This window comes from Narcine bancroftii, chromosome 1 (assembly GCF_036971445.1).
Source record: "Narcine bancroftii isolate sNarBan1 chromosome 1, sNarBan1.hap1, whole genome shotgun sequence".
NCBI lineage: Eukaryota > Metazoa > Chordata > Chondrichthyes > Torpediniformes > Narcinidae > Narcine > Narcine bancroftii.
The window spans coordinates 282,017,254-282,045,172 of record NC_091469.1 but is presented as its reverse complement, the minus strand read 5'-3'; the positions used below and the strand labels follow the sequence as shown (position 1 = coordinate 282,045,172).

Genomic DNA, 27,919 nt, shown 5'->3' with positions numbered 1-27,919 from the left:
AGTTTTATTTTCTAACTTACTTGGATAGTCCATATTACCCTTTTTGAAGGTTCTATTTGGTACAAATTTAACCTTTTGTCTACAAGCTTCAGGAACCAATTCATAAGACTTAGGCACAGCTTGTTTCACAGTCTCATAATCAGCAGCTTGTGGGTTGTAAGGGCAAAGTTACCCTGCTGGGCTTTCCCTTTGATTACGCTTTGTAACATGAGGGACCAATATTTTTTTGGCCACTTTAAAACCTCAACAGGTTTCTCCAAATGTTGGAAGTATTTATCAATCTCAGCCTCATCAAATGGAGGAACTAACCTTACCTCCTTACTGGTCATAAACCTCTCACTAGGATCAGAAGGTTGAACTCCTCCTCTCTTCTCTCATGCTGCTTTGCTTCCCCCAATCTCCGTTTTTTGAACTCTACCTCAACCTGCTTTTGTTCTCTCTCAAACTACCTTTGTTTCTCTGCTTCCTCAAATCTATGTTTTTCTAATTCAATTTGTTCCACTGGTGACCGCTGCTCAAGGGAGTTACTCTTGGGAAATTGTTTTAACACCCCCCCCCCCCCCCACCTCTGCTATATAGTAGTCGACTCTAACTTTCCAGATCTCTGTCTTTTTCATCAACGGTTTTACCACTGCAAGCTCCAACTCATTCTTTTTTGCCCTCTGCAAATCTGCAGAGGTTGGCAATCCCAAAAACTTATCACTATCCATTGCTTCAGTTTTTCCACACACTCAAGCCTTTTAATTAGCTTTTAAAAGGAATTTATCCAATCATATCAAAAATTAATTGATCAATAAGCTCCAATTTTTTGTCAGATCCAAGACAGGCCCACAATTTGTTACATCACAGACCAGTAGCAATAGAAATTCACCTAGACAGTTATTTTTAAAACAATATATTTATTAATAGCTACTAATAATGAACTTAACCTCAACTATGCGCAAATATACTTATGTGTGTGTATGTGATTCCCAAACTATTACAGCTTAGGCACTATTCTGGAAAGTCATTTCAAAGTTAGCCTTAGAAATCTTGTATTGAAACTCAGATAATTAAACTGATGTACAGAAATAATCATGAAGGAGGTGAGATGGTGTAATCAGACTGTCAAAACTCACAAGTAGCTGCCAGAGAAATGTCTTATCATATGAATGGTGTCGCAACTCCCCTTTCCCTTGCATAGGGGAAACAAAACATGTGACTTCCATGATGCTTCCAAAACCCAGGCACAGGCCAGACAAAATGACCATAAAAATGGTCATGATCCAAATTCAGGAATCCTCCTGCTTCCTTTACCCAGATATGGGTCAATCAAAACGACCATTACAATGGTCACAGTGGTTCAAGAATTCTCCTGGTGAGGAAAATCAACAAAAATTGTCCATTTCACACAGGATCACTTCACCTCTATGATCAGTCGACGTCTGGTTGCTTATTAATCAATCTTGCTTCTTCAAGTGTCCAAATCACATGACCTTCAATCACATGTCTCTCTCACCATCTGTATTTTCCTGAATAAACAACCATTGTTCTCATCTTCTTCCAGAGCATTACTCTGTTTATAGACAATATTTAATGGTGTCTGTGAGCTGTGTTAACCCTTAAAGCGTGGTTATGAAATAAAATGTGAGCTTGTAATAAACAGCCTCCCCTTGGAGTGGACCCACTGGTTGATCAACAGTTGGGACAAATGGGCGAACTCCTTTTTGCACTGGGGGCAAATGGCCTATCCCTGGTATGGATCTGCTGGTGGGTCAGCAGGTGGGAGGACTGGGTGAAGCCCTTCCCACACATGAGGCAGATGAATGACCTCTCCCCTGTGTGGACCCATTGGTAGATCAGGAGGTTGGTCGACGGTGAAGCCCTTCCCACAGTGTGATGCTGCCAATGGGTCCTCAGGCTGGATGACTCGGTGAAGCTCTTCCTGCATTCAAGGCAGATGAGTGGTCTCTCCCCAGTGTGGACCCACTGGTGGTTCAGCAGGTGGGAGGACTGAGTGAAGCCCTTGCCACACTCGAGGCAGGTGAAGGGCCTCCCCCCAGTGTGGAGCAGCTGGTGGGTCAATAGGTGGGAGGACTGAGTGAAGCCCTTCTTGCACTTGGGGAAGACAAATGGCCTGTCACTGCTGTGAATTTTCTGGTGCGTCAACAAATTTAATTGCCTGCTGAAGCCCTTGCTGCATTCAAGGCAGGTAAAGGTCCTCTCCCTGGTGTGGACCTGCTGGTGCATCTGCAGGTTGGAGGTCCAGATGATGCCTTTGCCGTACTTGGGACAGGTGTGGCCCCAGTCATGGGTGAACAGGTTGAAGGTCTGGGTGAAGCCATTGCCACGCTCTGTGTAGGTGAAGGGCCTCTCCCTGATGGGGACCTGCCGGTGTTTTGTTAACTGACTCAACATTTTGAAGTTCTTCTCACAGTCAGAGCACCGAAATGGGGATGAAGTTTTGATCAGGGAATAAATCAATTCAGTCCTGCCCTGGGGCGCACAGTGGATGCTCAGCCTGATGGAGGGCCCAGAGAGCTGGGCCATGGGTTAAATCAACTCCGAAGCTGGGACCCGAGGAGAAGCATCCTCTAGCCGGGCATTGCAAGTCACAGAACCATGGGAGCCCTGCATTCTAGATCCAGTGCTGCGCTCTGGTCCCACAGTCCCAGTACCCGGTGCTGAATCACGTTTGGTCCCCCACAAGCACCGGGAACTTTAGCACTGCTCCCGTCCACGTGACATTACTTCCCATGTCCATGAGCCTGCCCTTCTTTCACACGTTGATGGGGCACTTTCGTGGCTGAAGAGATTTTTGGGTAACGGTCATCGCCATGAAAGGTGTGGAGCGATTGAATTTAAACAAACCTTTTCTCAGGCCTTTGTCTCCCAAATTAATCTCCCATGGTGCAACTGCCATGATGGATGAAACACAGCCGTCAATCAATGCACAGAAAGATCGCATCAACGATGACAACAACAGTAATTGTTTTCATGCGATTGAGGACTAAATATTCCAAGATTATTTCCCAGTGCCTCCTCGGAACATATCAGGCAATATTTTGTATCAACATGTGGAGTGGGGACATCGGGAGGTGCTGGCCCATAACATTGGGGATTCTTTTCCTCTTCCACCGATGGTGCTTGACCCACTGAGTTCCTCCACAGAGCGGAGTGACTAGTGCAGCCCTATTACAGTGCCAGGTAGCCAGGTTTGAATCTGGCGCCATCAGTAAGGAGTTTGTACGTACTCCCCATGACCTGGGTGGGTTCCTCCCAACCAGCACAATCAAAATTCACGGAGTTTATCAGTTAATTGGTGTATTTGGGTGGTATAGGCTGGTGGGCCAGAAGGGTCTGTTACTGGGCTGGATCTCTAAAATTAGAAATAAAAATTAAGTTTTATTTTGGGTTAGATCGTTGTGTCCAAGTCTCTGACTAGCACAAAAATTCAAAACTTACAACTTAACATTAACAATGTAACGCACTGAATTAATCAATCAAAGTGGAAATACTGTTTGAAGTTCTGTCATTAACTGAGGATGGGACATCTCAAAGGCCAAGTTCTGACCCAGACTTTCTCAAACCCCTTTTTATTTGGATTCTAAAACCCCACCTGCACCAGACCCTCCCCTTTCTTGGTCCCCTCTCCATTTCTGATCTAAACGCTGCCCCTTTTTGATCACATTTGCTGACACATTGCCAGGTTTCACATACTCATTGATTGCTTTCCCCTCGACCATTCCACCATCTCTGGACCACTTCACTTTGTCAGACCACTCACACTGTTCAGCTAACATGTGAATCTGGGGAAGATGCTGCCGCTGTGTTTCGACCCAGTACAGCCTCTACTTCCATTCCCTGGGACACAGCAGAGTATTTTTTAATCTACATCACTGCACTGCCAAGCCTCAACTCTGTCTCGTCACCTAGCTGAGTTCATCAGCTGATGGAAACCTCATCTCTGCCTCTCTTTGAGAACACACAAGGAGTAGGAGAAGGAATTGGCTTGTTCATCCATTCACTAGACCTGGCTGCTGCGGCCATAAAGTCAGAACCATTGACTCGCCTATTCCTCACAACCCTTAGATCAGAGAACACAGAAATTGACAGAACAGTACAGGCCCTTCGGTCAACAGTTCCTACTCCAACAACTGCTTAGAATCTCCCTCCTGCATAACCCTCCATTTTTTTCAGCTCCATGTATCTATCTAATAGCAGAGAAGATTTGCTAGAATGTTGCTGGGGTTACAGGGTCTAAGTTATAGGAAAGGTTAAATAAGTTAGGCCTTTACTCTTTGGAGTGTGGAAGGATGAGAGGGGATTTGAGATATTTAAAATTATTATGGGTATAGATAAGGCTTTTTATTTTAAGAAAGGGGGAGATACAAACAAGGGGACATAAGCTGAGAGTTATGGGGCAAATGTTTAGAGGAAACATGAGGAGGACTTCTTTACTCAGAGAGTGGTGGATCTGCTGAACAAGCTTCCGAATGAAGTGGTGGAGGCAGGCTCGATTTTCGCATTTTAAAAATTTTTTTAAACTTTTTCACACTATGAACCATATTGACCAAAATACACATAAACATTTCCCTCTTGAATATACACAGTCATTTTCTCCCCTTTTTCCCCCTCCCTTCCCTCCCTCCTTCCCACCTCTTCCCACCTACTAAACGTTCAACATATATGATACAGGGGATGAATTTCTAGCTAATGTTGAACTACCAAAATTACAAACAGAGGAGCAAGATAGGTTGATAAAACCATTTGAAATAGAAGAATTACAGGAGACATTGGAAGAGCTACTGAACAGTGGAACGCCAGGAGAGGATGGACTCTCAGTGGAATTCTGTAAAACATTTGGAGACTTATTAATTCTTCCCCTCCTGGAAGTAATCAACCAAATTGATAAAACATGGAACATGCCGGGTTCGTGCGGAACAGCAATGATTACAGTGCTGCCAGGGATGGGGGGGGGGGGGGGGTGTGATCCACTGGCACCAGCATCATGATGTGGACCATTTTCTCTACTTGACACAGATTATAAGATGGTGGCTGGACTATTGGCAGGCAGATTGGCTGACTGTGTACCAAAAATAGTGGATCTAGACCAAACTGGATTTATTGAAAAGGGACGAACAACGGACAATGTCTGTGAATTTATTAACTTGGTTCATGCAGTGGGGGGAAGTAGGGCCCCGGCAGTGGCGGTTGCTTTGGACGCAGAGAGGGCCTTTGACAGAGTAGAGTGGAATTGTTTATTCAAAGTACTGCAGAGATTCAGCCTACCAGAGAGATGTATTGGTTGGGTTGGAGCATTATGTGGGGGGGGGGGGCCGTTGGCAAGGGTGACAGTAAATGGATATATATTGAAACAATTTGACTTAGGCAGATCGCCGAGGCAGGGATATCCACCATCTCCCTCACTGTTCACGTTGGCTGTGGAACCGCTGGCGGAGCTGATGGGAACAGAAAATAAAATAAGAGGGATGGAAATGAAGGAGAGGGAGTGTAGAATCGGTCTATTTGCAGATGACGTTATAGTATACTTGACAGAACCGGAGGTATCAATAAAAGAATTGCATGGGAGGTTGAAGGAGTCTGGAGAGGTGTCGGGGTACAGGATCAATGCAAATAGGGGTGGGGCGATGCCAGTGAATAGTGCGGATTTCACAAAGTTTGGGAAAGGGTCGCCGTTTGGATGGCAAGCACGGGCAATGCAATACCGAGGTATACAACTAAATAAAAATCTCGGCCATCTATATAGACTGGATTGTCATCCATTGATGAGGAAATTATGGGACGACTTGGAGCATTGGAGAGACTTGCCGCTGACACTGATAGGAAGGATAAACTGTATTAGGGTGAACATTTTCCCAAGGACACAATACCTATTTCGGTCATTGCCAGTTCACCTAACAGAGAAATTCTTCAAGGAGCTAAAGAAAATAATAAGGAAATTCTTATGGAAAGGGGGGAAACCGAGGATAGCACTAGATAAATTAACAGAATGGTACCAACAAGGAGGCTTACAACTACCAAACTTTAAGAATTATTATGGAGCTGCACAGTTAAGATACCTATTGGATTTTTGTCGGGCGGGGGGGGGGAACCGGATTAGACCGGATTGGAGCTGGATGGAATAGGGGAGAAGGTGCCTGAGCATGTGCTATATAAATGGGATGAAGGATTGGTGCAACATGGGAGTTCACCGGTGTTGCATCATCTGCTCGGCATTTGGAGGAGGATTCACGTGGAAGGAAGTAAGGCAGGTTGCCAACTACCAAAACTAATATTGATGCAAAGTCAACTAATCCCTTTCGCAGTGGATGGCCTTTCCTTCGGAGGGTGGGAGAGAAAAGGGATCAAAAGAGTAGAGAATTGTTTTTTGGGAAATAAATTATTATCCTTTGAACAAATGAAGGATAAATATAATATAACTCACGATACAATGTTTGCATACCACCAACTGGGGTCCTACTTGAAGAACAGGTTGGGGGATGGTCTGGAGTTGCCAGAAGGAGGCAATTTTGGATATGTGATTGCAGACACAATGATAATTAAAAAATTTATAACAAACATATACATCAAACTGCAAGAAAAGGAGAAGGAGGAAACAAACGGTAAACCTAAACAAAAATGGGAACAAGATCTAAACATAAAGATAAAGAATGAAACATGGGAAAAGCTATGCTCCGGAACTATGAGAAATACAATAAACACGAGGTTACGCATGATACAATATAACTGGATACACAGGCTATACATCACACTTCAAAAATTAAATAAATGGGACCCAACAGTATCAGACAGATGTTTTCGCTGTAAAAAGGAAACGGGAACAACAATTCATGCAATTTGGACATGTGAGAAAGTGAAAAAATTTTGGGAAGATCTAAACCCAGATATTAAATAAAATCACAAAAAGCAATATACCAAAAAACCCAGAGATCTTCCTTCTAAGTAATATAAGAAATAAAGAATTTGGACTCGATTTGGATGGAGCACAAAAAAAGATTTGTTATGATAGCCCTAGCTGTAGTAAAAAAATGTATTATGTCAACCTGGAAATTAGAAGACAACTTGAGAATACAACAATGGTACATAGAAATTAATAAATGTATTCCATTAGAAAAAATAACATATAATTTAAGAAATAACATCACAATATTTGAACAAATATGGGAGCCATACATGAAATACAATAGAGAAATCCTACCATGGACTTCCACCACCTAAAATGACAGAAGGAGAAGACAACAAAAAGAACTGACTCAGTAAAATTTCTTGTTTATTTTTATTAAGTGACAACATTGTTTAACAGGTTTAATGTATCTTATAGATTGAACTTCAAATAAATGGGAAAGGGGGTGAGGGAGGGAGGGAAGGGAGGGGGAAAAAGGGGGAAAAAATGACACTATATATTCAAGATTAAAAAATGTCTGTATGTATCTTGGTCAATATGGTTTATAGTGTGAAAAATGAAAAAAAATTAAAAAAACATATACGATACATTAAACCCATTAAACAATGTCATCGCTCAATGAAAATAAACAAGAAAATTGTGTGATCTACTTTTACACACTGGGTCACTTCATTTCATCTTCTTCTCATTCTGTCATTTTAGGTGGTGGAGGTCCGCTGTAGGACTTCTCTGTTGTGTTTCATGTACGGTTCCCAAATTTGTTCAAATACTGTGATGTTATTTCTTAAATTATATGTTATTTTTTCCAATGGAATACATTTATTCATTTCCATGTACCATTGCTGTATTCTCAGGCTATCTTCTGATTTCCAGGTTGCCATTATACATTTTTTTGCTACAGCTAAGGCTATCATAATAAATCTTTTTTTGTGCTTCATCCAAATCGAGGCTAAGTTCTTTACTTCTTATATTACTTAGAAGAAAGATCTCTGGATTTTTTGGTATGTTACTTTTTGTGATTTTATTTAATACCTGATTTAGATCTTCCCAAAACTTTTCCATTTTCTCACATGCCCAAATTGCATGTACTGTTGTTCTCATTTTCTTCTTACAGCGAAAACATCTATCTGATACTGTTGGGTCCCATTTATTTAACTTTTGGGGCATAGTGTATAGCCTGTGTAACCAATTACATTGTATCATGAGTAACCTCGTGTTTATTGTATTTCTCATAGTTCCGGAGCATAGCTTTTCCCATGTTTCATTCTTTATCTTTATGTTTAGATCTTGTTCCCACTTTTGTTTGGGTTTATAGCTTATTTCATCGTTCTCTTTCTCTTGTAGTTTGATGTACATGTTTGTTATAAATCTTTTAATTATCATTGTGTCTGTAATCACATATTCAAAACTGCTTCCTTCTGGTAACCTCAGCCTGCTTCCCAATTTGTCCTTCAAGTAGGTTTTCAGTTGGTGGTATGCAAACATTGTACCGTGAGTTATACCATATTTGTACTTCATTTGTTCAAAAGATAATAATTTATTTCCCGAAAAACAATTTTCTATTCCTTTGATCCCTTTTCTCTCCCATTCTCTAAAGGAAAGGTTATCTATTGTGAAAGGGATTAGTTGATTTTGCATCAATATTATTTTTGGTAGTGGATAATTTGTTTTTTTCCTTTCTATGTGAATCCCGATAATGCTAAATAATTGTGAAGGATTGTTTCTTAATATTTGCAGTGTGAAAGAAAACAGAGAATGAACAGCCCTGCTCCTTTCTAAATGACAAGGTGAACCAACTTCTCTCCAAGTCTCATCATTTTGATAACGGTTTGAAGACTTAATTTTCACAATTTTTTCCCCTTTTTGACAGTAAATCAATTCTGCCCATTTATTATTTTTAATCCAAACATTATAAGCATGACACTAGTCCACAATTCAAGCCACTCACATAAAACACAAGTCACAAACAAGATTGTCTCTGCTGTTGCTATCAACCCCCGGGCAGCCAACCACCTGCCCCCAAACCACTTGTGAGCACCAAGCATCCCCCTCCAGGGACACATGGAAGCCTTATGAGCTTCATAAAGCCCGATTGCTTTCATATTCTATTCCTCTAGAAATGAATGCCAGCATTCCATTAGCCTTCCTTGCCACTGATTCTATGTGCAAGTTCGTCTTTAGGGAGTCTTGTACGAGAACCCTAAGTGCCTCTGTGCCGCTTATTTGTAAATGTCCACATCTCTATTCCTTCCACCACAGTGCATGATCATACACTTCTCTACACTGAACTCCATCTGCCATTTCCTTGCCCAATCTTCTGACCTGTCTAAGCCCTTCTGCAGACTTCCTCAACACTATCTGCCCCTCATGATCCCACCATTAGGCACATTTTCCCTTCTCCTCTCCTCCCTGCCTTCCGCAGGACTGCTCACTCCCTACCAATCGTCCCCTTGAGACATTCCCCTATGACCGTAGGAGATCCTCCCCTTACACACACACCTCCTCCCTCTCCAACATTCCATGTGAAGTAACATTTCACTTGTGAATCTGTGGGCTTAATCTACTGTATCTGGTGCTCCCAATGTGACCTCCTCTACATTGGGAAGACGGACGCAGACTGGTAAATTGCTTTGTTCAGCACCTCAGCTCTGTCTGCCACAGTGGCGTGGTTTTCCTGGTGGCCATACATTTCAATTCACCTTCCATTCCCTTGCTGACATGTCTGTCCATGGTCTCATTCACTGCCAGACTGAGATCACCTGCAAACTGGAGGAACAACATCTCTTCTTCCCACTGGGCACCCAACTGGATGGTATTAATATTGACCTCTGGCTTTCGTTAAACCCCCTTGCCCCTTTCCTTATCTCTGTCTCTACATTTCCTGTCTACTTTTACACAAATTTGATAAATTCTCTCCTCGTCCCTTATCATATCCAACCGTTTGTTGGTCTGGATTCCTTCCCCTTTGTTTGAATTTGGAGATTTTCAAGACTTCCTGCTTTTGGCTGATTCTAACTCTTCCTTGAAGAAAGGCTCTGGCCTGAAATACTTTGTCCCCTACAGACACTGAAAAGACCAGCTGAATTCCTCCAGCATTTTGGTGAATTTTCAACTACCTGTCCCTCCTCCCATCTTTGTTTAGTCCGCAAAGGAAACCCGCTTCAGGGTGGGCTTTCCTCAAGTGGAGCAGCTGAATGGAATTAAACAAGAAAGTCTGCAGCTGCTGTTAGAGCAGGATTCCAGAGGGGGAACAGTTAGAGGGCATCTCACAGAACTCCCTTCATAGAAAGATCTGTATGTTTCTCGATCACCAGTTTCCCCTCTTATCCACCAACGTGAACAACAATGGGAAAGTTAAAAACATAAAATGCTGGAGAAACTCAGCAGGTCAAACAAACTGTCATTTATGTAGCAACGATAAAGAATGCATCTTCGGGCTTGAGCCCTTTATCAAAGTATGAGAAAATACATAACCAAAGTTTCAGGCTTGAGAAGTGGTCATGGAGTTTCTTAAGATTGGCCAATACTTTTTATTTGAATATTTTATTTAAAGTTTTCAACCAGTGTAATTATACAATTTATGTGAACAGTGCTTAAGTGAAACAGAAAATAGAATTACATGCAAGTTACAGCCCCCCCCACTAGATAAATATATACATATAATATAGATAGTTGAGAAAACACAAAAAAAGGGGCGTGGCAAGATGGCGTAGGGAGCGGACGTGCCTTCCCGGTCTCCCCCAGGCAGTTATATAAATACCCGTTTTAAGAATATTTCTTTTCTGTTAAAAGTCTTTGTTTTGTTTATCAATTGTTTTTAGTTTAAAATGGCAACAAAGATTAAGGAAAATAGAGTTCAAGTACAGAACAAAACTACACTCTCCGACTTTGGAAGAAACTCGGCCTACTTGCCCAGACAGAACCACGGAGTCAAGTCTGGAATCTTCTTAAGAACGGAGCTCATTAATTGGACTGTCGGATAAGCTGGCCTTGGACACCCCTCTGAAAGATGGTGATGAATATTGATTTGAAATGTTTTATGAAGATAAATTGCAGTAATTGGCATTGGTTGCCCGTGAGTTTTAAAAATCCAGATAACATTAAAGTTTATTAGTGATTTTTTTTGGATGGAATATCGGAAGGATGAACTTATTATCTATAAATACAGAACAAAATTACATTCTTTGACTTTAGAAGAAATTTGACCTATTTGCCCAGACAGAGCCGGAGTTGGTGCTGGAATTTTCTCAAGAACAGAACTTATTAAAGTTGATTTCGGACTCCTTTTTGAAAGATGGCGACGAATGTTGATTTGAAATATTTGAAATATTTTCTGAAGATAAACATATATATGGAACTCCTTGACCTGCAATAAGGTTTATCAGTGATTTTTTTTGGATGGAATATTGGAAGAGTGAATTTATTATCTGTGAGTATGCATACATTGCAAACAGATTTTAATAGTTTTGAAAAGGTTTTTTTTTAAACTAAACAACAAGATCAGATTAATATTGAGAAAATTGGAAAAAACGGAAACTTTATTAAATTTGGAAACTCAGTAGAAAGAAACTATGAACAAGATTGATGATTTATAAAATTAAAGTTGAATGAGCAATGTCCAAGAAGAGTTAAAAATTTTGAATAAGTTTTTCTTGAAAATAAACAATAATTTCAACTTAACATTGAGAAGATTGACAAAGTGGAAAATTTGATATTAAATTGGGAAACATAGAAGAAAGAACTTATGAATAACATTGATGCTTTAGAAGATCAAGACCGAAGGAATTATGTTCAAGAAAATTTTAAAAGATTTGAAAAAACTTTTTTTGAAAGTAAGCTACAAATTCAACTTGAGACTGAGAAGAATGGAAGATTCGGTGTTGAACTGGGATGTTCAGAGGTGTTTTAATTCAGTGGATGAAATTCAGGAAGACTTGAAAAAATTTTTAAAAAAAAAAGCTTTTATTGATTGTAAATAATGTTTAACTCAGTGTTGGGAGGGTGGAAAGGGTGCAAAATTTAATATCAAGTTTGGATTTTCAAAAAAAAGAGTTTATGAATAAGATTGGTTAAATTGATGGACCGGGGTTTTATGGATATAAGAAATGATGATTTTTCGGTTTATACGTGTATTTTGTCTGCCTGGGGGGGGGGGGTGGGGAGGGAGTGGTACTTCTGCTTCCGAAAGTCATATGCCACTTGTGGTTTATACCACACCCATTTGGGTTTTTGGGAATTAACCACCACAAGGTGGTTTCCTAAGGGGTTAGGGGAGGTGGGGGGGGGGTGAAAATTTGAAAATTATTTAGTATCTATGATGTAATATTATACTAAGTCAATTTGAAATTAATGTATGGAGATACTATAAATAAATTTCAAAAAAAGAAAACACAAAAAAAAGGTCAAAAGAAGAATAGGGTTAATTGGGATTTCACAGAGTATTGGCTCACACACTGGGATCGTCCAGTATTAATATGAGTATGTGGCTTTTAGGGAAGAAGATCAATACAGGACTAAACAGGCCAAAAGTACACTTTTACATATTTATCCCTAGCTTTTGCATATATGGGCTCCAGATCGGCCAATACTGAAGAGTCTGGAGGGGCGACATCGTGAGAGAGTGTTGCATTCAGTTCTGGTTGCCTCATTACAGGACGGAAGTGGATGCTTTGGAGTGGGTGAAGAGACTGGGATGACATGGTTAGTATAGCGGTTAGCGCAATGCTGTTACAGTGCCAGCATTCAGGACCGGGTTCAAATTCATGCTGTCTGTAAGGAGATTGTTTACCCCGGGGGGGGGGGGGGGTGGGGGTGGCTCCTGTTTCCTCCCACTATTTGAAATGTACTGGGTGTTGTAGGTTAATTGGCTGTAATCGGGCGGGACTGGTTCAAGAGCCGAAAGGGCCTGTTACCGTGCTGTACGTGTAAAAAAAAATTTTACCTCCAAAGGCAGGAACCACAGCACCCAAAGGAAAAGCACCCAGACATGGGGAGAATGTACCAACTCCTTACAGACAGCACTGGATCGGTACCCGTGTTGTCGACACTATAATACCATTGCATGAGCCGCTGAGCTAACCGTGTTGCTGATAGGGGTGATGTCTGTCACAGGAATCTTTAACCAAGTCTTTGGATATTTGAAGATGAATTGGGAAATTACCCCAGAAGGCCCTGGGATGAGGGCCTTCCATTACCTGGTTTAACTGTGGAAATACTGGGTAGCTCTGGAACAGAGGAAGTTGCAATGAACGATCTAAATAGAGAGAAAGGTGGAAGAAAAGCTTGTTTGCAGTTAATTCAGATACTTGAACAAAAGAATCTGATGTGTTTTTTCAGGCTTAAATTCAACTTCTTATTTTTGGAAAGTAAAATCCTGCAGGTGTTGCAAATTGAATCAAAACAAAAGCAGGAAAGAGTTTACATTTTAGTTCTGTCGTTAATCAAAGAGAACCGGACCTGAAATGCTGGAGACATTAGGGTCCGGGTTCAAGAGATGGCAAATTCCAGAATCTGAAGCAAAATCCAATCTGCTGGAGGAAGTCAATGGCTTGAGGGGCTTTAGTGGGGGGAAAAGAATTGTCAACATATGGTGTCCAAACCCTTACAGCAGTGGTTCTCAAACTTTCTTTTCCACTCACAAACATCTTCATGTCATCCCTTACTAACCACAGAGCACCAAGGCATCCTATGTAAGGGGTGACTGAAAGTGGTAAGTGAGTGGAGAGAGAAAGGTTGGGAACCACTCCCTGAAGGTCCCAGTGTTTTCTACTTTTATTATATACTCCTTATTTGTACTTTGTGTCAGTTCCAACTGTAGCCGTTACCTACCAGGGTTTGGGTCCCGGCAAGGTCTCCAGATCCAAATGGCCACAATTAGCCCACCTGCCTTCCTGGACTCTGTCTGCTGAGCCACAGGAAAAGAAAGTGTTGGTCACAGTGGTTCCATGGCCGTCTTCATTACCCATAATCCCCCACACAGCTGAAACTGCTCTGCCAGTGCCTGCACCATGAAAACAAGCATACAGTGCATTGCAGCAAGGTTGATGATACAAAGTAGTAGAGCATGCTGGCCGGCTGCATCACAGTGTGGTACAGTTGCTGTGAAGAAATTGGTCAGAGATCAATCTGCAGGGCGATAAGAGTGACAGAGTCTCCCTTCCCTAATTGACATGATCTAGCAGGATTGTTCTCCTGAAGAGAAGAGAATGCACAAAATAATTGAAGACCCCTTCTACCCAGCACTCAGGATCTTTCAGCTGCTCGGGTAAGACATACAGGAGTATCGGAGCCAACACCACCAGGCTGAGGTTCAGCTTTTCCCCCCACAGAGAGTAAGAATGCTGAATGACAAAAAAAATCTGCTCTCATTAACCACCTGAGACTTTCATCTGCACAAACAGTATGAATACTTGTCCTGCATATGTATTGTTTGTCTGTGTGTGTGTGTTATGTCTGGTTGTGTGCCTGCATGTTTTGCACCGAGGACCAGAGAACACTGTTTCGTCAGATTGTCCTTGTTCAATCAGACAACAAATTTGATGACATGAAAAAAAGCCGAACTACCAGAGAATGCTGGAGTCTGGAGCTAAACACCACCTAAATGATTGATGCTTTGACCCAAACGACTTTATCGAGCCTCGATGACGGATTCTTGCCTGAAATGCTCACAGTTATTTATCGCCCACAGATGATGCCTGAACCACTGAGTTTCTCCATCCACTTCCATCAGGTAGAAGATATCAGAGCATCAAAATCAGGGCTGTCTAGCTGAGAAATAGCTTCTTCCTGCAGGCTCTGGATAAAGGTAAAAGGAGAGTTATAGTTTGAATTGTCTTTTATTGGTTAATTAAAGTATTATTGAAATGTATAAGGATAGCTTGAGAGAGGATGAATACTTAGCCAAATAGTAGCAGGGCAGGTGCCCTGATTTAAGGGGGTTAATGGTGCCAGGGAAGGAGAGGATTTGCAAAGTGGTGCTGAAGTCGGTGGGAAGGGCGTTTTCACAGAAAGTACCGCGATCTTTTTTTGCAGGCTCCTGGGGTTTCTTGTTTATGTCACCATCAATGCAGGGGAATCACATTTTGTTTTTTAAAGGAGAAAAATCATTGTACTCTATGAATAAGCAGAATGGTCATATGATAGAGCTGGATATGTTTAAATATGAATACGAGTAAAACATTAAAATTGATTAGTTATAATGTTAACAGTATAAACGGACACATAAAGAGGAAAAGAGTCTTGGTACACAAAAAAATTAAAGGTGGACATAGTGTTCCTAAAGGAAACACACCTTAAAAAATGAGACCATAATAAATAAAAAAGGAACTGGGTGGGACAAGTCATTTCCTCTTCTTTCAACTACAAAGCTGCGAGGGTGGGAGGGAATTTAATACCACTGTTGGTTGAAGGTGCATCCATTAATTCAATGGAAAGGTTTATAATTGCACATTGTCAGATGGACGCAAGATCGTGGACACTTCTGAATATTTATGCTCTGAATTTTGATGATGAATCATAGGAACATAGGAAGTAGGAACAGGAGTAGGCCAAAAATGGCCCATCGAGCCTGCTCCGCCATTCAGTACGATCATGGCTGATCTAATTTATGACCTAACTCCACCTACCTGCCTTCTCCCCATATCCCCTAATTCCTCTATCATGTAAAAATTTATCTAACCAAAATGTAAATATGTTTAATGAGGCAGCCTCAACCACTTCCCTGGTTAGAGAATTCCAAACATTCACTACTCTCTGGGAAAAACTATTTTTCCTCATCTCTGTCCTAAATCTACTCCCCCAAATCTTGAGACTGTGTCCTCTCATTTTAGTTTCCCCGGCCAGCTCAAAAAACCTTCCTACATCTATCCTATCCATACCCTTCATAATCCTATATGTTTCTTTAAGATCTCCACTCATTCTTCTGAACTCGAGTGAATACAATCCTAGATGATTTAATCTTTCATCATAAGTCAACCCCTTCATCCCAGGGATCAACCTAGTAAACCTCCTCTGGACCGTCTCCAAAGCCAATATATCCTTCCTCAAATATGGAGACCAGAACTGGACACAGTAATCCAGGTGCGGTCTCACCAGTACCTTATACAGTTGCAACATTACCTCCCTACTCCTGAATTCAATTCCTCTAGCGATGAAGGCCAACATTCCATTTGCCTTCTCAATAACCTGCTGCATCTGCAATCTAACTTTTTGTGATTCATGCACAAGCACTCCCAAGTCTCTCTGCACAACAGCATGCTGTAGTTTTTCACCCTTTAAATAATATTCAGCTCTTTTATTTTTCTTGCCAAAGTGGATAACCTCACACTTACTAACATTGTACTCCATCTCCCAGACCTTTGCCCACTCATACAGCTTAACTATATCCCTCTGCAGACTCTCCACATCCTCATTACAATTTGCTATTCCACTCAATTTGGTGTCATCTGCAAACTTGGCTACACCACATTTTGTCCCCTCCTCCAAGTCATCAATGTAAATGATGAATAGTTGTGGGCCTAACACTGACCCCTGCGGCACCGCACTTACCACTCTCTGCCAACCTGAAAAACTCCCATTTATCCCGACTCTCTGCCTCCTGTCAGACAACCAATTTTCAATCCAGGCCAATATACTTCCCCTGGACTCCACTTTCCTGTAACTTACTGATAAGTCTCTTGTGCGGCACCTTATCAAATGCTTTCTGGAAATCCAAATATACAACATCAACCTGTTCCACTCTATCCACCGCACCCATTATATCCTCAAAGAATCCTAACAAGTTTGTCAAACAAGATCTTCCCTTTCTAAAACCATGCTGCGTATGCCTGATTGAACCCTTAAGTTCCAAAAGTTTCACTATTTCATCTTTAATGACGGCTTCAAAATCCTTTATGCAGAATGTCTTCTTAAAAACAGTGGAAGAAAGTCAAAGTGTCTTGGTTGGGGAGACTTTAATTTTGGTCTGGATTCCATCCTTGATAAATCAGTGAAGATCGTAACAAAAGCAAGAGCTGAAAAAGTCACTTTATCTTTTATAAAGGATTTAAATCTGATAGATGTGTAGAGACAGTCACTCCCCAGGGAGAGAGATTATTCATTCTACTCAAAGGTTCATGACTCTTATACAAGAATTGATTTTTTTTAAATGTCTGCACAATTGAACAACAACGAGTATATAACAACATTGTTGTTTGATCATGCACTGCTGTTTTGAAAAATAATGATGCCAAAAAAACAAGAGAGTGTAGTGGCCTGCGCATGGAGAAGCAGACTACCTCACAAAATGGCCGTCGAACACAGTGACTGCGCGGATCTGGGGGTAACACTAGCTGTCATCCCAGGTGAGCTCCAGCATGGTAGGAAGACAGTGAACTGTGTCAGGAATGCCAGCCAATCCCACTCTGATGATGAGATGCCCTGACAAAAGCACTGAGGTCCCATATAAATGCAGTGCAGTAAATCAATCTCAACTTCAAGGCTTTTGTGTGCACATTGTTCTTCTCCATGCCAGCATAGCACGAACACTACAAGTGTTTATAGATGGTGTATTAATTCTGTGCCATTGAGAACAACAGATCTCTGTAAATTTATTAAGGGGACAAATAGAATTGTTTGAAATGAACTGCCCCTCTACTAAAGATAGTTTAAATATGGGACACTCTTGAACCTTATCTAAGGGGCAGATAATTTCATATTCCAAACAAAAAGAACAAAATGTTATGAGCCCAGAGGACCGCTAAACCCAGCAGCAACAGATATTCACCAAGACAAATGGTTACTTAAACAAAAGTTGTTTTTAATTATCTTTAAATGTGAAAACAGGATCACACTTTAACTTAACATTATTAACTTAACTAACCTAACTTAAGGGTTGATGCAAGAACACAGCCTTGCTTCACGCCATTGTTAATGGAGAAGGGTTCAGAGAGCTCATTGCTGTATCTGACCCGACTTTGTTGGTCAGCATGATGCTGAACCAAGCCATGAAAGACCTCAACAATGAAGACGCTGTTTACATCCGGTACCGCACGGATGGCAGTCTCTTCAATCTGAGGCGCCTGCAAGCTCACACCAAGACTCAAGAAAAACTTGTCCGCGAACTACTCTTTGCAGACGATGCCGCTTTAGTTGCCCATTCAGAGCCAGCTCTTCAGCGCTTGACGTCCTGTTTTGCGGAAACTGCCAAAATGTTTGGCCTGGAAGTCAGCCTGAAGAAAACTGAGGTCCTCCATCAGCCAGCTCCCCACCATGACTACCAGCCCCCCCACATCTCCATCGGGCACACAAAACTCAAAACGGTCAACCAGTTTACCTATCTCGGCTGCACCATTTCATCAGATGCAAGGATCGACAACGAGATAGACAACAGACTCGCCAAGGCAAATAGCGCCTTTAGAAGACTACACAAAAGAGTCTGGAAAAACAACCAACTGAAAAACCTCACAAAGATAAGCATATACAGAGCCGTTGTCATACCCACACTCCTGTTCGGCTCCGAATCATGGGTCCTCTACCGGCATCACCTACAGCTCCTAGAACACTTCCACCAGCGTTGTCTCCGCTCCATCCTCAACATTCATTGGAGCGCTTTCATCCCTAACGTCGAAGTACTCGAGATGGCAGAGGTCGACAGCATCGAGTCCACGCTGCTGAAGATCCAGCTGCACTGGGTGGGTCATGTCTCCAGAATGGAGGACCATCGCCTTCTCAAGATCATGTTATATGGCGAGCTCTCCACTGGCCACCGTGACAGAGGTGCACCAAAGAAGAGGTACAAGGACTGCCTAAAGAAATCTCTTGGTTCCTGCCACATTGACCACTGCCAGTGGGCTGATATCGCCTCAAACCGTGCATCATGGCGCCTCACAGTTCGGCGGGCAGCAACCTCCTTTGAAGAAGACCGCAGAGCCCACCTTACTGACAAAAGGCAGAGGAAAAACCCAACACCCAACCCCAACCAACCAATTTTCCCCTGCAACCGCTGCAACCGTGTCTGCCTGTACCGCATTGGACTTGTCAGCCACAAACGAGCCTGCAGCTGACGTGGACATTTACCCCCTCCATAAATCTTCGTCCGCGAAGCCAAGCCAAAGAAGAGAAGAACCTAACTTAACCCCTTCTTATTCTAAGAGCACCTGTCTGTAATGTGTGTGTAAGTTCAGAAAAGTTATTTGATTCACAATCCAATCTCAAGTTCACTGGTTGCATGCAATTCTTATACTGTGCACATAATTTAACATTTTATAGATTCACCAGGCATTGGTGCTTATAAGGTAAATATGCTCAGGAAGGTTCTTGTCAATTTTCAGAGAGAAATTTATTGTTCGCTGGACACCCACAACTGATTCCTTCTAACCAGCCACTTCAGTGTCTTACCAAAGAAACGTGCCCCTCAGGGTTCTCCAGATGATAACCTCTTTCTTTCAGGTCACCACAGAGTTCCTTTTTGTTTCTCTTATTTCAAGTGAAACATTAGGCAGCCCGTCCTCTCCTCTTCATGAACCACAAGGGCTTTGACCAGGCCATCTTATAAAATGGCTTTCCACAAGCTTGCCAGCTTGTCCTGTTCCAGTCCCAGCTGTTGCTGCTGACTGATCAGAACTGATCTCTCTCGCTCTCTGAGAAAAAGCCTGTTTTTCTCTCTCTGCTTGCAAAACAACATGGCCCTTTTAGAACAGCAAGTTCCTCTCCAGTCTATGGCTCCGACTAGTTCTTTCATCTGTTACCTTTTTGTGAACAACAATCCATTAGTGAAGTCTTTTGGGCACTCTCCAAAGCTTTTGCAAAGACTCTAGTTGCTGGCCTGTCTAGCATGAGCAGAGCTCCAGGATTTTAAATAAGATCTGTTTTAAAGTGTTTGTATGTGACCTACACTAAAATAAATGCCCCAATTTACCTCCCAAAACATATCTATAATCTGTCACAATATGGCAGAGGTTAATGGTCAAGAGAAAGAAATGACAGTTTGAATAAAAGTACCAGAAAACAGGCTTAAAGGATAAATACATATAAAATAGAAAGAAAAACTTAAAATCAAAACAGAAATATTATGAATTGGGAGACAGAGCACATAAAGTTCTGACATGGCTATTAAAAGCAGAGGAGACATCAAGGATGATTAATGCAATCCAAACAGAGCCTAATAAAATAAAATTTAATCAGAAAGAAATTAATGACACTTTTAAACAATATTATACAAAACTGCATAAATCAGAATTGCTAGGGAACTCTAGAGTGATAGATGGATTTGTCTCAATAAAGACCAGGTGAAATTAGATGCCCCTTTACTGGAGAAAAGATTGAAAAAGCCTTGGATATATTACAGGCAAATAAATCACCAGAAGATGGTTTTTTGTCTGTGTTTTACAGACAATTTAAAGATCTTTTGATGCCTCTTATCATGGATGTGCTAAACTAGTTGGTGGAGACTCAGACCCTCCTAGAATCCTTCTCAACAGCTATTATTGCAGTGCTACTGAAAAAAGAAAAGAGATCTGTTTAAACCATCCTCTTATCCACCTATTTCCTTGTTAACCGTGGATTATGAGATTTTGAATCAGGTAGACTTAATTTTAAAAAAGACACTCTGTGGATAATTTGGGCAGACTATTCAGTATAATAGTCTAAGTCTAAAGTTAACCTGAGTATAACTATCTTTAGATGATGAATAGGCATTTGATTGGTTTGAGTGGCTGTTTCTATTTAAAATATCAGAAAAGTTTGGAATGAGCTAAATATTTAATAATTGGATTAAACCCTTTATCATAAGCCATGGGCCAAAATTCCAACTAATGATCAGATGTGGTCGATGTTTCCTTTGAGTAGATCCAGCAGGTGGGGAACCCCCTGTCTACAGGTCTCTTTGTTTTGGTGATTGAACCATTAACAGAGGTTATAAGGAAGGATCTGGACATGAAGGGATTCAGAGTTGACCAGGAAGAGCATAGAATGAATCTGTTGCAGATCACAAGACAAAGGAGCAGAAACAGTCCACTAGGCCCATCGAGTCTGTTCCATAAAACGACACTAAATTACTCTACACTAGTTCCAATTTCCGGCCTTTTTCCCATATCCCTTGATGCCCTCACTAATGAGATACTTGTCTATTTCTTGTTTAAATAGTCCCATTGATCTGGCTTCCACTGCTGTATACGGCAGCGAGTTCCACAGATCCACGACCCTCTGGCTAAAGAAATTCTTCCTAATCTGTTTTATCTGGATAGCCTCTAATTTTCAATGACCCCTTATCCTTGATTCACTCACCAAGGGAATCACCTTACCCACATCCACACTGTCTAAACCTTTCAAAATACAACAAGCCTCTATGAGATCTCCTCTCATTCTCCTATACTCCAATGAATACAACCCAAGAACTGCCAAAAGCTCCTCGAATGTTAGCCCTTGCATTCGTGCATCATCCTAGTAAATCTCCTCTGCACCCTGTCCAACAACATCACATCCTTTTTAAGATCGGGGGCCCCTTGTACCCTACTCCTCTTGAAATGAATGCCAACAGACCATTCGGTTTCTTCACTACCAATTTCACCTGGTCATTTACTTTTAGGTTTCCTTGCATGAGAACACCCAAGTCCCTTTGCACATCCAAGGCATGAATTTTCACCCCATCCAAATAGTATTCTGCCTGTTTGTTTCCAATACCAAAGTGTACAATTGTACATTTCTCTATGTAAAGCGCATCTTCCGTAATTTTGCCCAGTCTCCTAATTGGTCTATATCCTTCTGCAATGTTACGATTTCTACTATACTTCCTACTCCGCCACCTATCTTGGTGTCATTGCAAATTTGTCCACAAAACCATTTATACCACAATCCAAATCTTTAATATAAATTGTAAACTACAGCGGCCCCAATATTGACCCCTGTGGAACACCACTAGTTCCAGGCAGCCATCCAGAATGGGAACTTTTAATTTCAACCCTGCTTCCTGCCTACCAGCCACTTCTCTATCCAGTTTAATAACTTTCTGTAATTCCATTGGCCCTCATGTTATTTAGCAGCCTAATATGTGGCACTTTACTGAAAGCCTTTTGAATATCTAAATAGACAACATCCTCAGCCTCTCCTTTGTCCATCTTACTTGCGATTTCTTCAAAAAACTCTAATAGGTTGGCCAGGCAGGATCTACCCTTTAAATTGATGATGCGCTGTTGTATTTATCAGACCCTGACGAGTCTTTCGCCAAACCACAGACCACATTGGAAAAATATGGAAGAGTTTCTGATTAAAAAATTATTTTGGAAAAAAATTATGCTACTGTTGTGCCCCACGTACAGAGAAGCAGACAGGCCAACAAAATGGCCGATGAACACGGAGACTGTGTGGACCTGGCGGTGACACTGGTCATTGTCCCAGATGACCTCCTGCATGGTGGGCAGATGGGGAACTCTGGCAAGAATGCCAGTCAATCCCAGACCTGTGCTCTGATGATGTGGGGCCCTGACATCAGCACCTGTGGCCCTTACAATCATGTTGGCCAGTGTGATAAACCAATCTCATTTTCAAATGCTTTGGTGTGAGTGTTATTCTTCTCCACACTCATGTTTGACCCCGACAGTTGGACCTGAAGATGACGGACTAGGTAGAGCCACCAACCATCCACACAGTCTCACTCGGGCTCCTAACATTTTGAGTGTTGCCGCCACACATGTGGTTCAAGCAGGCCGATGCTCAGCTCCAGCTTCGACACATCACCAGCGCCAACACCCGCGACTTCTATGTTGCAAGTGCCCTCCATCAAGACAGTGGCAAGGGTCATAGATTTCCTACGGCTGCCTCCAGAGCAAGGCAAATATGCAGCCCTCAAAGAGCTGTTAACCCTCATGTTTGGGGTCTCCTGCTGGTGCGAGCTGCCAGATTGCTGCATATGGATGGATTGGGGGACAGGGCCATGTCCACCCTAACAAGCGAGATGTTCACTGTAACCAAGGGCCACAAGCCTTGCCTGCTCGAAGAACAGATCTTTCTGGAGCAGCTGCCTGCAGACCCTTCAGCCCACAGTGCTGTGCAGACCCTTCAGCCCACAGTGCTGTGCAGACCCTTCAGCCCACAGTGCTGTGCAGACCCTTCAGCCCACAGTGCTGTGCAGACCCTTCAGCCCACAGTGCTGTGCAGACCCTTCAGCCCACAGTGCTGTGCAGACCCTTCAGCCCACAGTGCTGTGCAGACCCTTCAGCCCACAGTGCTGTGCAGACCCTTCAGCCCACAGTGCTGTGCAGACCCTTCAGCCCACAGTGCTGTGCAGGCCCTTCAGCCCACAGTGCTGTGCAGACCCTTCAGCCCACAGTGCTGTGCAGACCCTTCAGCCCACAGTGCTGTGCAGACCCTTCAGCCCACAGTGCTGTGCAGACCCTTCAGCCCACAGTTCTGTGCTAACCTAATAACTGACTCCAACAACTGCCAAGAATTTCCCTCTTGCGTAACCCTCCACTTTTCTCAGCTCCATGGACCTAGCTCCCCCACCACAACCACCAAACAGGACTTTCAAGTGTGGTCTCCCCAGAGATTTGTAGAGTTGCAACGTGACCTCTTGGCTCCTGAACTCAATCCCCCTATTAATGAAGCCCAACATCCCATAGGCCTTCTTTTTTTTTTTTGAATACTTTATTTAAAGTTTTCATACATGTATATAACCATTTGTATACACCATATTGTACAAATTGATCCTGACTACAAAAAAGAATTAGATCCACTCCCCTTAACAAACTTTCCCTAATCTCAACCCTTCAAAACAAAATCAACAAACAGTGCTTACATATTTTCAGATTATATAGCGTTACGGGGCCAGAGGACCCTAAAAACTAGCAGCAAAAGATATTCATCAAGACAAATAGTTATTTGAACAAAATTTGGATTTAATTTTCTTTAAACATAAAAACAGGATCAAACTTTAAGTTATTACTATTAACTTAACCCCCTTCTAATTCTCAGTGCACATGTATGTAATCTGTACGTGTTCAGGAAAGTTCTTCATTTCACAGTCCAGTCATTTATTTTCCACTTTTCACTTCCCCAAGTTCACTGGAATCAAGCAATACTTATACTGTGGATAGAATTTAACATTTATGAATTTTTACCAGGTTCTTTTACTTAAAGGTAAATGGTTACTGCTCTTTTCTTTAAGTCACCATTGACTTTGTGAATTTCTATTGCTGCTGGGTTTTGAGGTTCTCTGGACTTGTAACAGTATGAAATACCAGTGATTTGTTCTAATAATTCCCCTACTTTCACCCAGAGAGGTTTCACTTTCCATATGGACTGCAGAAAGGTACCACCTTCTATACCACATCTAAAACACTTTGATAAATCCGATTTTATTTTATGCAACTTAGACGACGTGATATATAATTCATGTATAAAGTTTTACTCTTATTAATCTAGATCGCATGTTGATTGCATTGGACATACAATCTCTACACAAGTCTGTCCATGTGAAGTTCCTCTATCATAATATTCATATCCTGTTCCCATTTTTCTTGCCATTTATAAAGCCCAGATTTCAAAGTTGCTTTTTGCAACAAGATACATTGCAGGGGTAAATTTCCGTTCAGTCCCTCATCTCCTGAGAGTCTCCACTTCACTCCAAGGGGAAAATAATCTCTCTGATCCTTGTTTATCTCCGAAAAATATTTTTATTTGAAAAAAGCAAAAAAGTACATTTGTAGATATTTCCATATTTATCCCTTAATTGAGTAAAGGATATTAACTGACTCTGTTCATAACAATCTTCACGAGCCATTTTCACACCGCAGGGAAGTGGTGACCCTATTTTGTCCCAGTTAAATTCCTGGGAAATCAGGACCTTCCAGACCTTTCACACCGCGGTTCAAATTCCCGAGAATTTGCCCATCCTGGCAATTTAGGAGGGGCGTACCTCCATCCAATAACCCATTACACATGTTCACCCCTGCCTGTCCCTTGCTCCCTCCCTCCCCCTTTGGCCACCCATTGACCACACGTCCTCGCTCCCGCACCCCTGCCCTTGTTTCGGCGCGTCATGTTGGCAGCACTATGCGGGATGAATGAATGACTTTGTTTCCTATAATCCCTCACGCAGCCAGACCTGGTGTGGATACGCTGGTGCGTCAGCAGGTCAGAGGTCTGGTTGAAGCCTTTGCCGCACTCAGAACAAGTGAATGGCTTCTCCCCAGTGTGTACCCACTGGTGCCTGCGCAGGTTGGAGGTGTTGGTGAAGCCCTTGCCGCACTCCGGGCAGATGAAGGGCTTCTCCCCAGTATGGATCCGCTGGTGTATCTCAAGGTTGGATCTGTTGGTGAAGCCCTTGCTGCATTCAGGGCAGGTGAAGGGTCTCTCCCCAGTGTGGACCCGCTGGTGGGTAAGCAGGTTGGAGGACTGGGTGAAACCCTTGCCGCACTCGGGGCAAGTGAATGGCCTCTCCCCGGTGTGGACCCACTGGTGCCTCCGCAGGTTGGAGGTGTTGGTGAAGCCCTTGCCGCACTCGGGGCAGGCAAAGGGCTTCTCCCCGGAGTGGACTCGCTGGTGTATCTCAAGGTTGGACCTGTTGGGGAAGCCCTTGCCGCACTCAGAGCAGGTGAATGGCCTCTCCCCAGTGTGGACCCGCTGGTGCCTCCACAGGTTGGAAGTGTTGGTGAAACCCTTGCCACACACAGGACAGGTGAATGGCCACTCCCCAGTGTGGACCAATTGGTGCCTCCACAGCATAGAAGGCTGGATGAAGCCCTTGCCACACTCAGGACAGATGAAGGGTCTCTCCCCAGTGTGGTCCCGCTGGTGTATCTCAAGGTTGGACTTGTTGGTAAAGCCCTTGCCGCACTCCGAGCAGGTGAACGGCCTCTCCCCGGTGTGGACCCACTGGTGCCTCCGCAGGTCAGAGGTGTTGGTGAAGCCTTTGCTGCAGGTGGAGCAGGTGAAGGGCTTCTCTCCGGTGTGGACCCGCTGGTGTATCAGCAGGTGGGATGTCTGGTTGAAGCCCCTGCCGCACACAGGGCAGGAGAAGGGCTTCTCCCTGGTGTGGACCCACTGGTGTATCTCAAGGTTGGACCTGTTGGTGAAGCCCTTACCACAGGTGGAGCAGGTGAAGGGTCTCTCCGCAGTGTGGACCCATTGATGTATCTCAAGGTTGGACTTGTTGGTGAAGCCCTTGCTGCAGGTGGAGCAGGTGAAGGGCCTCTCCCCAGTGTGGACCCGCCGGTGTATCGTTAACTCACTCGACCGTTTAAAGTTCTTCCCGCAGTCAGAACACTGAAACCGGTTCATCGTTGTGAGGCCCAGAGGGTGTGACCAGGAGGATAAATCAATGCAGTCTTGCCCCGGGGCAACAGTGCGGGCTCAGCCCGATGGAGAGTCCGGGGGAGCTGGGCCGCACGTTAAATCATAACGGAGATTGAGACTGGGGCCCGGGGAGAAGCGTCCTCCCGCCGGGGAATGCACTCCCCGGATCTGCGCTCTGCTCCCGGTCTACCGGCGCTCAATCGCCTTCGGTCCCCAAGAACATACCGACCCGAAGTGAACGCAACGGAGCCCGGTCATCTCCTCGCGCATGCGTACCATGGATTCGTGCTCCGTTCTCGCGCATGCGTACCATGGATACGTGCTCCGTTCTCGCGCATGCGTACCACAAGTGCAGGCGCTGTCCCCGCGCATGCGTATCATGGAGCGAGGAGGAGGAGATTGCGGGAACCGGCGAGGTGCTGGAGGATTTCTAGCTCGTTCTCCCCGTCTGTATCCGGGGCCACAGCCTAGCCCCGCCCGGCGGGACTGGGGTTCTCTCTGGGACCTCTCTTTGCCCAGCAGGGGGACTGGGGCCTCGCCCTGCCTGGCCTGGTGGGACTGGAGCCTTGCCCTGCCCAGGGGGACAGGGATGGGGTCTGGGTCAATATGTGGAAAATTAAAATACCCGGCTATCACAATCTTGTGTTTCCTGCAGCTGTCTGCTACCTCTACACATTTGCTCTTCCAATTCTAATTGACTATTGGGCGGTCTATAATACAATCCCAGTAGATGAGCCTTCTAGTCTGCCCTGCCTAATCTCAGTTGTGATATTTTTCCTTATGAGCAACACCACTCCTTCCCCCCCCCCCCACCATTCTATCGAGCTGCCAGTGCAGCCTCTTCAACCAAGAATCACTTTTTTAAAATTTAAATTTAGACAGTTGTTCAATCTCAGATTTTTCTCTCAGCCTCTAAACTTCAAGGTATCTTATCTCCAGGAAAATATTTCCAGCCTCAGTATGGTGGAGAAGGCACCGTGACATACAGCTGAATAGTGTGGTGAAGATAGTGGGTGGGATTCCCAGAGCAAAGACTACTTCAATCATTGGCCCATTCACAACCAGGAGAAATTGGACAAGTGTACTGCCCTGTGGTGGTACACCACCGGCCTACTGCAGGAGTGCAAGGGGACAGGACAACACCTGGCTGGCTGTCAATCAGTTGGCCTGAAGGGATCAAGCCCCACCCAGTTGGGTGTCAATCACCCTCTGGGATATAAGCCTGCGCCGGCCTCCCGAAGCTCACTCAGAGTTACTGCAGCTACAGCCAGTCTGGCTCTGTGGAATTCTTTGTGGAATAAAGCCTGTTGTAGAGAAGAGAAGAAGACAGTCTTTACCTTGTGTGTCTGATTCTGGCTAACAGCGTACCACAAAATTTTCCAACGGCTGCCATGGAAAAACTCCTAAGCGCGGGGAACCTCGAGGTCGACCCACACCACCCGGAAGCCCAGACACGCTTCGAGATCTGGCAGCACACGGTTGAGGCAATCATTGAGGCACACAAAGGCAGCATCCTGGACTCAGATCAGAAGAGGTTAGTCCTACTCCAGTCAAACCCGGGTCCCCATGCCTTCCAGGCAACCAAAGGCTGCTCCATGTACAAGAGCACAATGGACACTCTCAAGAACTTGTACAAGCCCTCCATGAATGAGTTCTGTGCAAGGTACTTCCTCAACACCCAAGCCCAGCAACCCGGGGAGACGACTGAGTCTTACCTGGGACAACTGCATGAGTTGGCCCGAC

At 43.5% G+C, this 27,919-nt stretch overlaps 2 protein-coding genes across 2 annotated transcripts; both read right to left on the bottom strand.

The window, feature by feature from the left end:
• Positions 1–1,674: 1,674 nt before the first annotated feature.
• LOC138756070 (zinc finger protein 132-like) lies at positions 1,675–2,529 on the bottom strand. Its single transcript, XM_069922756.1, has one exon. The coding sequence runs from the start codon at positions 2,527–2,529 to the stop codon at positions 1,675–1,677; it is 855 nt and encodes a 284-aa protein (XP_069778857.1).
• Positions 2,530–24,532: 22,003 nt separating this feature from the next.
• Positions 24,533–26,484, bottom strand: LOC138745021 (zinc finger protein 235-like). The gene has a single exon (XM_069902049.1). It carries the CDS (start codon positions 26,159–26,161, stop codon positions 24,815–24,817), a length of 1,347 nt encoding a protein of 448 aa, XP_069758150.1. The 5' UTR covers positions 26,162–26,484; the 3' UTR covers positions 24,533–24,814.
• Positions 26,485–27,919: the final 1,435 nt, after the last annotated feature.

Excerpts from the sequence above, each read along its gene's own strand:
- LOC138756070 (XM_069922756.1), bottom strand. The coding sequence starts at position 2,529 with ATGGCCCAGCTCTCTGGGCCCTCCATCAGGCTGAGCATCCACTGTGCG.
- LOC138745021 (XM_069902049.1), bottom strand. The coding sequence starts at position 26,161 with ATGAACCGGTTTCAGTGTTCTGACTGCGGGAAGAACTTTAAACGGTCG.